The sequence below is a fragment of the Etheostoma spectabile genome, chromosome 8 (genome assembly GCF_008692095.1).
Source record: "Etheostoma spectabile isolate EspeVRDwgs_2016 chromosome 8, UIUC_Espe_1.0, whole genome shotgun sequence".
Classification (NCBI taxonomy): domain Eukaryota; kingdom Metazoa; phylum Chordata; class Actinopteri; order Perciformes; family Percidae; genus Etheostoma; species Etheostoma spectabile.
In genome coordinates, this window is record NC_045740.1 from 18617289 (window position 1) to 18629908 (window position 12620).

Consider the following 12620-nt stretch of genomic DNA (forward strand, 5'->3'; position numbering starts at 1 on the left):
CACACACACACACACACACACACACACACACACACACACACACACGTTATCCTGTAAAATCTTTCTGTATGTAAGACTCTAATTTAAAAATAACACCAGAGGAACACTGACCTCTAATGGCCACAGCGTCTTTTAAGTTACAGCCTTTCAACACAGGCTGTTTACACATGCTGTGTATTAATATAATACACCTGACTATTTAAAAGAAGCAATAGATTCTTCCTTTATAAAGTGTTTCAGATCATTGGTGTCTGAGCTTTATGGTGATATGGTTAGAGGCTGTAGTTTTAGCTGAACTGTTTTGTCCTCCCTCGTTAACATAAAGGGATACAATATTAGAATATCTTAGAAAGATGTCATTTTTTATACTTTAATGGTTAAATCTCCATTTTTCTTGATAAATACAGCCCTATCCATTAAGAAGTTAACAATCTTAAGTCACATAATATAAACGGAAATAATTGAATAAAAAGTGAATTATAAGGAGGGGTTGGATCAAAATCTTCTTTTAAGAGTTAGTTTGTCCTCAAATTGTACTTTCTAAACAGATGTTTTCCATCTTCATAAATCTGTGGATGTGACCTTTTCCACTTTTCTTTTACTGTTTTCTTTGTTGTTTGACTTATGGAGATAAAGTGCCTAATTATTTTGTTTGTTAGTGATAATAAAACTTTAAAAACCTTATTGGTTATGGCTTGGGATATACTGTATTTTTGTTATTTCTGACGCCTGTATCTGTAAATGTGTTTCTGTTCCAGCTCTACAGAGGATCTTTGGTTGAGTGGGAGTTAAATCTACATGTTGCTTCCCTTTCCAGTCAAAGATTGTCTATGTAGTCTGAAGTTTCTGCAAGTTGAAAGGACGTTGTTTCTTGCCGCTGTAGAACCAAATGCTTAATCCTGGGGGGAATTTAAAATTATATAGAGGGGTTTAGACCTACTATATTTGTAAAGTGTCGTGAGACAACGTCTGTTATGAGTTGATACTATGAATAAAATTAAATTGTATTTCGCTTTTCTGTTGTAGAGGAACTATGAGTGTTTCAAATACATTGAACATACAAGTAAACAGCATTATGTTGCAGGAATTTTATTTGAAATTAGTCTGTCTATATTATAACAAAGTTTGCTATGTTTTTATGCTATGTGCATTTCTTTAACTGTCTATGCCTTTTCAAACACTAGCCTATTTTTTTTGCAACATATAACACATAAAAAAACTCGCAGTGTTAGGTGTGTATTCTGGTTCACGAAACACCGACGGAGTGAGACCTCCTGCTCACGTTCTCTTATCTGTGGTGCAGCCACAGGTTGCTCACCTGTTCTGCTGGAGCGCTCATTCACAGAGCGCGCGAGCTCCGTGCAGCAGCAGCCAGAGCGTCGGGGGCGCGCTGCCATTCCGACACTCATCCCCGGTGCGACGGAACGAGGCATGCGGCAACAACCCTCGGATATTAACCGTTAATACTCCTCCCACCTCTGGGGAAAAAAAGAGGTTCATTTTGGGTCGTGGCTCCAAACACGAACCACCGCAGCACGGAAGGACCGTGAGTCGGCAAAGTGCAGCCGTTAACGCCACGTCGACTAAAACAAACAAATAAAAGCTCACAACAGTTGTTTCTCTCTTTCTTTGGATTTTTTTTTTCGGTCCGAACCGGAGTTTTTTTTAACGCCGTGAGCCATGCTGGACCCGTCCTCCAGCGAAGACACCGGCGGGGAGTCCGACCCTGAAGTTGTCCAGGAGACTCCCCGAAAACCAGCCGCTAGCTCGGCGGGGAAACGTGGGAGCAGCGGCCGGGCAGGCGGCCAGCGGCGACGGTCCCCTGCACCCGGAGGTGCCCCCGGCAAAGGTGCTAAAGACAGCAACGCTACTGTTGAAGAGGAAGAGGAGAGGAACGAGCGCGAGCGGATCCAGAAGGAGGAACAGGAGAGGAAAATTAAACTGCAAATATATGTGTTCGTCCTGCGGTGCATAGCCTACCCGTTCAACGCCAAGCAGCCCACCGACATGGCCCGGCGGCAGCAGAAGGTGAGTCCTATCCCAAATAACATGCACCTGTTGTCTGGTGCGAAGAGACCCGCTAGCAAACTTCCATTAAAGATGTATCGATTTAAAGCTTACTCTCTTATCTGACGAAATATTTCGAACAAACGACAAAACTTTGAATCTCTGTGAAGTCATAAGTAGCTACCGATTCATTCGGCATGTTTTTGATTCACCAAGAATGACTTTTTTTTAAAACGGAATTGTTTCTTTTCTCTTTGATTCTCCTGTTGCTTCCACATTGTCGCCGTACTAAAACGCTGCACGGAGCGCGACTGTCACCGTTGTGATCCAACTGTTGCATTTGAAATATATCTTCATCAAGCGCTAGATATTGTATCAAAATAATGCCGAATTCAACATCCATTTGGCTTATTTAATGCCATGTGTCTTATTCGTTTGTGCTGTGTGTATCTGCTCGGTTCGCTTCATGTCGACTTTAAATTTTAAGAAATCCGAAAGGAGTCTGATATAGTGGTAAAGACATTCGGGTGAACCGAAAGTATCGTTTTTTGGCACATGTATGCTCTTTGCCGTTTTTTTTTTTTTTTAATTGGCTTAAAAATTACCAGCATGTCAAGGAACAAACCACCCTGTTGCATCATTATTAACTCATTCAAACCAGGTTATCCATGTATGCAGCTCAAATCAAATCGAAAATTGGGGTTAAAATACCATCACAAAAATAATTTCAACCTCCTAAACTCCAATGCCCCTCTTAAAATGCCTTGCAACATTAAACTTGCTTTACTGGGGTCAATATACCATCTATTGATCATCTCTGCACTCTACATGACAGTAGATTAGTTTAAATAACCTTTTAGACATGGGTATTCAGTACAAAGATGTTTTGGTGTGTTTTTTCCCCCCCCATGCATTGGATTGCAGGATGCATTGAAGCGCCACCCTTGGCTGCACCACATTCAAGGACCATTCAGCTGATTTGTTGAATAGCTCTCCCCGGCTCCGTCCACGTTACATTCAGACAAATGCATTTCTGCTGTGCTGCAGGGCATCCTCGACCTGCGAGCTCATAACAAGCAGGGAAGCCAGTTCCGACTGAAGGAGCCCCGTGTTCTCCTCTCCCACTGGGAAGCTTATTACTGAACGTCTCATGGTGTTTGATTTCAATATGCAGACGAGGCGTTATCACTCAGCATATTTGCGTGTGAGAGTGATGAATATGTTCCGACAGAAGGCAGACGTGGGAGTTTATTTGTGCCCTAAGTGTAATTCCAGAATATTAAACCTGTGTCACATTAGTGAGACAGAAACTTGAGATCCAGCAGGAGGAATTATCCTCTTTCTGAGTATTTAATTTCACTCCGAACGATGCTTGAAGTCCTGCTTCTCGCCGAGGGTGAGTTCATTCAGAGACTGGAGAATGTGGCATAGATTTCTTGTCTTGCAGAGGAAGTAGAGTTTCTCATGTAACAATACTCCCTGGTGGGTGGCGGCGGTCTGTGTGTGTGGTGAGTTGCCAGTTTGAATCCCTTGCCTCTTGCCCAGCAGACCGCTCTGCATCACTGTTGGATGGAGGACTCAATATAAACAGGATAACGGCTGATTGGTAGGAAAGGAACAGAGGGAAAACCACTACAGAAATCAGATGTGAGAAGTCTTCATTGTATATCCACACCGTTGAGACGAGGACTCCTGTCCAAATCTAGTTAGTTAAACTAGTATTGGCACTAACTCACTAATGCTGACCCTTGAGCAGGCATTGACCAGACATGACAGATCCACTAGGCTTTTATCTATTGTTGATCAGATCATAATGTATGTCAACGATCAAAGGAATGATGGACGATTGGTTCTTCCTACGCGTTTTGAACTAACTTCCTATCACAATTAGGATGTACATAAATAAGTAAGATCTAGAATCTGCACCCTGCTGTTTATTTCAAAAGGGAATTTTAAATCTCTTATGTTAATTGAAAACTAGCCGTGCACAATATTGGGAAAACTGACACTGCAATATTTATGTATATTGCGATATGACAAATTACAAATTTTTACAAGACATGAATAAATAAAATAAAAATGAAAAAATAACTTTTCCTATGTGAACCGCTCTTTGTTTAACTTTAATGCTTTACAGACACCAAAGCAAGTATAAGCGCTGTGACTAACCTTCTTCTGAAGTGGTTTTGGAGAAGGAGAAAATTAGACGTTAAATACACTGATTGACTGACATGACACAGTAGTATTCTTATAATACTATCAAGCCAGGCTCAAGGGAATGATGGTAATAATGACGGCATGTTGCTTCCTCTATATTTCAGGTTGGGGTCAACCAGCTGGTCCTGCTTGTTTGTTCAATAAATGGATCAACAGTGGTTGTGATTGGTGGTTGGCTGTGTGCATGCGGAGCCTGCAGGTCACGTGCACTAGCAACAAACTGTGTCCAAGAACTCTTAAATCAGTGTAAATTACGTTATGTCAGACCCAGAATGTTTTACTGCGGTTTAGTTTTACGTTTCCAATGTTGTGGCTCCGAACCGTAACGTTAGTTGGGGCGGACGCCTTGGTTCTTTAAGGTGTGGGTGTGTGTGGGGGGGGGGGTGTGGGTGTGTCCGTGCGATAGGGCCGTCAGCTGTGTATCAACCTGACTTCTGCACAGCACATCTGATGGTCCCAACTCCATTAATAAGGCAAGAAATCCCACTAATGAACCCTGACAAGGCCCCCTGGGGAAGGGGAAAACCATTTCAGGGACTACCTCATGAAGATCATTGGAGAGGAACACCAAGGTTTTGCAGCGCTATCAAAAAGCAAAGGGGGGGGGGTGTACTTTGAGAAAACTAGAATATAAACATGTTTTCTGTTGTTATTCACACTTTTGTAATTACATAATTACGCATGTGTTCATTCATAGTTTTCATGCCTTCAGTGATAATCTTCAATGTAAATAGCATGAAAAAAAAGGAAACGTGTGTGTGTGTGTGTGTGGGTTGTGTGTGTGTGTGTGTGGTGTGTGTGTGTGTGTGTTTGTGTGTGTGTGTGTGTGTGTGGTGTGTTGGTGTGTGTGTTGTGTTGTGTGTGTGTGTGTTGTGTGGGTGTGGTGTGTGTGTGTGTGTGTGTGTGTGTGTGTGTGTGTGTGTGTGTGTGTGTGTGTGGTGTGTGTGTGTGTGTGTGGTGTGTGTGTGTGTGGGTTTGTGTGTGTGTGTTGTGTGTGTGTGTGTGTGTGTTGGTTGTGTGTGGTGTTGTGTGTGTGTGTGTTGTGTGTGTGTGTTGTGTGGGTGTGTGTGTGTGTGTGGTGTGTGTGGTGTGTGTGTGTGTGTGTGTGTGTTTGTGTGTGTGTGTGTGTGTGTGTGTGTGTGTGTGTGTGGTGTGTGTGTGTGTGGTGTGTGTGGGGTGTGTTGTGTGTGTGTGGTGTGTGTGTGTTTGTGTGTTGTGTGTGTGTGTGTGTGTGGTGTGGTGTGTGTGTGTTGTGTGTGTGTGTGTGTGGTGTGTGTGTGTGTGTGTGTGTGTGGTGTTGTGTGTGTGTGTGTTGTGTGTGTGTGTGTTTGTGTGTGTGTGTGTGTGTGGTGTGTGTTGTGGGTGTGTGTGTGTGTGTGTGTGTGTGTGTGTGGTGTGGGGTGTGGTGTGTGTGTGTGTGTGTGTGTGTGTGTGTGTGTGGTGTGTGTGTGTGTGTGGGTGTGTGTGTGTGTGTGTGTGTGTGTGTGTGTGTGTGTGTGTGGTGTGTGTGTGTGTGTGTTGTGTGTGTGTTTGTTGTGTGTGTGTGTGTGTGTGTGTGTGGTGTCTCTGTCTGTCTGTCTGGTCTTTCGTCTGTCTGTCTGTCTTGTCTGGCCCTGTCCTGTCCTGTCTGTCTGTCTGTCTGTCTGTCTGTCGTCTTCTGTCGTCTTCTGTCTGTCTGTCTGTCTGTCTGTCTGTCTTCTGTCTGGTCTTCTGTCTGTCTGTCGTCTGTCCTGTCTCTTCTGTCTGCTCTGTCTGTCTGTCTGTCTGTCTGTCTGTCTGTCTGTCTGTCTTCGTGTCTGTTCTGTCTGTGTGCTGTCTGTCTGTCTGTCTGTCGTCTGTCTGTCGTCTGTCCTGTCTGTTCCTGTTGTCGTCTGTCTGTCTGTCTGTCTGTCTGTCTGTCTGGTCTGTCTGTCTGTCTGTCTGTCTTCTGTCTGTCTGTCCTGTCTGTCTGTCTGTCCTCTGTCTGCTGTCTGTCCTGCTGTCTGTCTGTCTGTCGTCCTGTTCTGTCTGTCCTGTCTGTCTGTCTGTCCTGTCTGTCTGTTCGCGTCTGTCCTGTCGTCCTGTGCCTTAATTGTTTTTGGCCCGCCGATATATCAGTCGGGCTCTAGTGATAACATTGCATTATTCAGGTGATTTATTTTGTCTCTGCAGGGAACACGACACATTGACCTCTGTAGCCTCGCTACCTATACAAACCTATGTGCATCACTGTGTCAGTAGCAGCTGCCGCGGTGCTTTTCTACACACAGAGAGCCTCACTTCCCAAAACAATAGCTCCCGTCGGACTAATGTTACACCACGTAAACACGCTGCCCACATGGCTACCTTCTTAAAGGGGAAGCGTCGGGTAACGATCATGTGAAAGGAGAACCGTCAAAGTTAACTTTTCTGTGAAGCAGCAAAAAAGGTTTAGCGTCAACATCGCAACGTTTTGCGATGTGACCATTGCGCATGCGCTCAACGCCATGTAGACGATAAAACAAAATATCATGCAGTCCTATTGAAAAGCTTTTTGCCGTCTCTTTTCCATTAGTCTATATCCACAACGATCCAGGATTGCTCCGGTGCCGCAGGAAAATTCCTCCTGAGGCTTGGCTTTTCCGTTGGTGATGTCAGTTTCCTTCCACGTTCTTTGTGTTGGCGTCCTAACCTCCGGTTGATTTCTGAGGACTATGGTTACCTGGTCCTCAGGTCTCTGCAGGGTAAATCGACAGCTTCTAACTATCTTGCCATCTAGGACTATGGTTACCTGGTCCTCAGTCTCTGCAGGGTAAATCCAGACAGCTAGCTATACTACTGTCCAATCTGAGGACTTGGTTACCGTGTCCTCAGATCTCTGCAGGGTAAATCCAGACAGCTAGCTAGACTATCTGTCCAATCTGAGGACTATGGTTACCTGGTCCTCAGATCTCTGAGCCTGTCTTGTTATTGATACCATGATACTATTAAGAAATGTGTCACAACGTGAACTGCTATAATCAGAACTCCAAGGCAGTCTTGTGTGTTTTTCCATGTGTCAGGAATGCTTGTAGATAACGTAGGTCTGCTGCAGCTCGTCATCTAACAGCTCACTGTACCCGCTTCCTCTTATTGACCTTATGCTCTTTCTTTCGGTTATTCCACTTCTGGTTTTCCCTCTCTTAGCTTCCAGGTTACCATTACCAGCTATGTTAACAAGTTATGATGGATCTTAATTCTCTGTATATTAGAATATCTTTATTGTCATTGCATTTTTACATACAACAAAATTCTCCTGTCTCTCATAACAGGAAAAACACTGTTCCCATTCACACAGTCACATACTCGTACTCTAGTGTGTAACATGTGCAGGACTTTAGTGTAGAGTGGTGTGTAGTGTGATCTTGTGTGTGAACGTTGCCCTTGATCCTAGCATGATATTCCTGCTCCTGTTTTTCAACAAATCTGCATCCGGAAATGACAAAAATATAAATCTACTGATTTTTTTTTGTATGAGAAAATCTGGGAACCATTTGACCAAGACATAGGGGAGCTTGTACAGAGGGAAGGTGCAGGGAAAGATACCATTAAGTGATAGAAGACTAATAATAAACAGAAAATTGGTCGTTGTCTGTTTCCTGCTGGACGCCGTGCCTCTGGGGGTGGTGGGGGGGGGGGCGGAAGAGTTAATGATGCAAGCCGGTGCTTAGCGCACAAACCCAGCCTTCAGCGGCTTCACTGGGAGCCTCCGTGACGCTCCCACCTCAGGGTTTCACCTCCCAGAAAACACATTAATGATGTAAGGAAAAAATCAGACGTAGTCCTTTTATCTGTATTTCTGTATGCAGAAAGAAACAAATCTGCTGCCACGTCTTTTGACTTTTTTTCTGATGTATTCTTGATGCCACATAGTGATATAGTCATATTTCTTAATCCTGCTTTGTCTCAAAGGAACCACATGTCCTCTGTAGGTGAAGACGTTGCCTTTACTTTGAAATAACGTCTGCCGTTGAACCGTTATAATAATCCTGACTCAAAGTCGACTCAGCGTCTGACCTGGAGCTTTCAATCAGAAACGGACGAAGGGTTTACGCACACGCTCGAGACGATGTTAAGATAACTAGAATATACTCTGTACAGTTCCACGAAAACTAGGCAAAGTGCATCTGATTATGAAGGTTATGGGATATAAATCGGAAAGGCTTAAACATCAACTGGATAGAGCTTTCAAAGATCATGAACATTTCAAGACTCTGCAAGATCATTTTTTCATAGAAATGGACTGAAGGCCCATTGAGATTATTATTATTATTTCTAGTTTAATTAGTCATTAGTTTCCCCCTTAGTCATATATACATTTTGTATTATTTTTGCTGACATACTGTAGGGAGTTGGGTTGGAAACCGGAGGGTCCAGGTTCAGGTCCCCATACGGACCAAAGTATGGTGGTGGACTGGTAGCTGGCACGGCCAAGGTGCTCTTGAGCAAGGCACCGAACCCTCAACAGCTCAGGGGGCCCTTCTGTCACCAGTTCTCTCCCCCCCCCCCCCCCCCCCCCCCCCCCCCCCCCCCCCCCCCCCCCTCTGACATCGCTTCATTTACTGCATGTATAGGTACTGAGCGTGTGTGTGTGGTTCAGGCCCGTGTGTAATAACAGAGTGAAAACATTGTAGTTTCCCCTTGTGGGATTAATAAAGTATACTCTTCTTCTTCTTCTTCTTATGCATGGTGTAATTTATTGACATCGGTTAGCTCCCACAGATACTGTATGAATCCTCCAGACGGTAAAGCCCTGAAGCCTTTGGAGGAGGTTTTGTAGTGAACCTGAAGCAGAGAAACCAGCCGTGCAACATCCAGTATTTCCTTATTGACACAGTGAGGTTTGGATGTTGGACTGAAGGAGCTTTGCAACTTCCTGTCAGCTTGTTGTCAAGGATCTTGTGTCTTGTCTGTGTTAAAAGACAAACTCTTTGTCTCGCTTTTTTTTTTTGTGCTCAGTTTATTTGTTGAAAGTCTTCTGAGCTGTGAGCGATCAAGAAAGTAATGAAGGGTGTTTTTCTTTCTCAGAGGGCTTTTGATTTGTGTTTTTGTGAAATTGAATAAGCGGCTGGTATTGATGAAATCTTTCAGGAGCAGATTGAACATTTTGTGAATCAGACGAGAGGAAGGAAACAGCCCAGGTTTCACCCGAGGCCGTAAAACAAAAGGATGTTTATTTCCCAAAGAGCACAGTGACTCAGGTTGATTCTTAATTCTAATAAATCATTGACATTTTGAGTAGACTCCCTTCAGAGCAACAAATCTGACCTGATCTGTGCAGAATTTCGACTGAACCATGTGGCGAGAAGTCAAGAATACTAATCTTTTTAATACTTTTCTTTGTTTCTTTCCCCTTTTCGGTTATCAAGTAAAAATCTTGTATCAGTCTAGTTAAAACTCCTTTATCAAGGCACCTGCGGCGGATGTGTTTTTAACAACAAAATGCAACATGTTGGGAAGATTGAGCCTCTAAATAAATGAGCTTCAGCACTTTTCTTCCCTGTGTATGGAGACGGTTCGATTTTGAGACGGTTAAGATGTTTTTGAGGTTTTTATTTTTTAGGCTTTTCCCTTTTTTATTTGAAAGTGACAGCAGATAGATGGGAAAGGTGGGAGAGAGAGAGAGAGAGGATAACACGCAGCAAAGGGCTGCAGGTGGGACTCTAACCCGTGTGCTTGGTAGTCGCAGGATGTAGAGTTGTCACGGTTTTTCAAAACCATGATAGGACTTTCCATATCAAGGTCTTGATACAATAACATTTTTCAATAGGGACGGCAACACCACACTAAGAGCCACTAGATAGCCGAAGGGTACTTTGCAACAGTTTGAGTTGCTCAGTATTTTGTAGTGTTGCAATTGAATGCTCCATCAGTTTAACGTCATGCACCTGAACGCAATATGGGGTTGTGTCAAAGCCCATATGCTTTATTTTAGTTGTTTGTTTCCATAACTCACTCAAGGGATAGGCTAAATGTTGCAACACCGTGACTTAAGGGAAGCAGGAGGATATTCCAGTTTTGTAGATTCTGTCTTCTTAGACTACGCCAAAAGCCTTGGTGTTTGAACCTGTGTCTTTAGCTGCATATTACCAGCCAGTAAGCTAACGTTACCCTGTGTCTTTAGCTGCATATTACCAGCCAGTAAGCTAACGTTACCCTGTGTCTTTAGCTGCATATTACCAGCCAGTAAGCTAACGTTACCCTGTGTCTTTGGCTGCATATTACCAGCCAGTAAGCTAACGTTACCCTGTGTCTTTGGCTGCATATTACCAGCCAGTAAGCTAACGTTACCCTGTGTCTTTGGCTGCATATTACCAGCCATTAAGCTAACGTTACCCTCTGTCTTTAGCTGCATATTACCAGACAGTAAGCTAACGTTACCCTCTGTCTTTAGCTGCATATTACCAGCCGTAAGCTAACGTTACCCTTTGTCTTAGCTGCATATTACCGCCAGTAAGCTAACGTTACCTGTGTTTGCTGCATATTACCAGCCATTAGCAACGTACCCTGTGTCTTTAGCGATATTACCAGCCAGGAAAAAAAAAAAAAAGGGGGACTAACGTTACCCTGTGTCTTTAGCTGCATATTACCAGCCATTAAGCTAACATTAACCTTTGTCTTGCTGCATGCTACCAGCGGGGGGGGGTGGGTGTGGGTGTGGGTGGGTAGTTTTTTTTTTCTTTGGCTGTATGCATGTAGGCGGGTGGTGAAGAGAGAGAAAAAATACGGGGTCAAAAGCAGATCCTACTTCTGATTACGATTATTGAAATAGAAAGCTAATTTTGATCAATTATTCTGTTTTAAATTGGGCTGAAGCTATGAAGGTCTAACTACCTCGCTGCCTTGCACATCCACAGTGGAAAGCAACTCTGCTCAGTTACGTCTGAGCTCTTGGTAGTCCTGCAGAACCTCCACCCGGCTTCTTCTGTTTCTGTCTTCAGAAGTGGATATAGAGCTGCTGCTGCTGCTGCCACAGAAACCTGTGGAGCCTTGAAGTTTTCTCTCCATCATTTTGTTTGAAGGAGTGCAACATGTACAGTATGCGGTTACCACTGACCTTGTAGACTCGCATAGATTAGCAGCTTCTCGTGAATATATATCAGTTCTGCAGCCTTGAGGCGTTAAAATGTATTGAAATGGTCAGAGTCATGGAGCCAGTAATGGAGGGAATGAGGGAATATTTATGCATTTATTTCTGTATTCATTTGTGCAGTATATGTTTCATGACATTAGGAGGAAACTCCCACCCGTTTTTTTGTTTAGTTTTTTTTGCCTCTCACTCATTGGAGGCCTCCAGTCTTCCCCCGGTGTTTCTGTTTTTGTCCTGTATCCAAGTGCGCCGGGCAAACCGAGCAGGGAAACCATAACTGCAGCAACTCCCTCCTGATGGAGACCCACGCATCCCTCCATGCACACATCTAATCCCCTGGCAGCTGTTTATTACACAAACTAGATAAACTCCCTCTCCCCCTGCTTCTCTGCTATAGGATGCCACTTCCGCGGATGTGGAGGCTTTTTTTTTTTTTTTTTCTGCGGGTAGTGGGCGCGATTTTTTTGGCGACAGATTTCCCGGAGGCAACTTCCGTCCTCCTTTGTCATCTCTCCTTCCCCTGTCAGATTCCCTGAGCGAGAGCTCTTCTCAGAGGGTTATGTAACCTCTCCTCCTCTTCCTCTTCCTCTCAGACGTGAAAGGATGTCTCAGCAGGGCTCTAACCAGAGCTCTGGACAGCGAGTCAGCTCGGCCCCGGGGCCAAAGACGGCCCTCAACTCTCAGCAGTACATTACAGTACAGTACAGTGGGTTTGAAACGGTGTGTGGGTTTCTTCTACAAGTAGTGTTGCAGCACGTTTACAACGTGGATCTGTATGACAATATGCAAATCAATTTTAGGCCTGCAGCGGTTATTATCTCGACTAATCAGTTAGTTGTTTGGGTCTATAAAATGTCTGTATGATTTATAAAAAACAAACAAAAAAACATCTCAATCAGTGTTTGCAGCTCCAATCAATTTTGTTGAAGACCAACAAACAAGAAGGTTGTTCATCATCAACTTGATCGTCATGCAGAGCGTTGATGAGCCATAATGGCCAATATTGATTTATTCAGCAACAAACAACAAAAGAAGATAGAAATTCAGTTTATTTGGTGTGTTGAGTTCACTCTTGAGTTCTCCTCCCAAACAAATACAATTATATCTCAAAAAGAAAATAAACCCAACGTCTCCGAGTTGCACACAGGACAGGTAGAAGTGCCGGGGCGAAGTTCTCCATTTTGCTGAGGTCAAGAGTTGTTCGGGGGCCTCCACAGCAAGGTGGGACTACACTACACACATGCATTTTGCTCTCAGTCACATGCACGAGTGTTTAACAACATGTGTGTATTAGCCCCCCCCCCCCCCC

At 43.9% G+C, this 12620-nt stretch overlaps 1 protein-coding gene across 1 annotated transcript in view; it reads left to right on the forward strand.

The window, feature by feature from the left end:
* The first annotated feature begins 1309 nt into the window (after positions 1-1309).
* The window catches only part of cadps2 (Ca++-dependent secretion activator 2), a 294438-nt gene continuing 283127 nt past the window's right edge, over positions 1310-12620 (forward strand). Inside the window, 1 exon segment of the mRNA XM_032522241.1 lies at positions 1310-2028. Within this exon segment, the coding sequence (XP_032378132.1) occupies positions 1681-2028 (348 nt within the window). The 5' untranslated portion in view covers positions 1310-1680.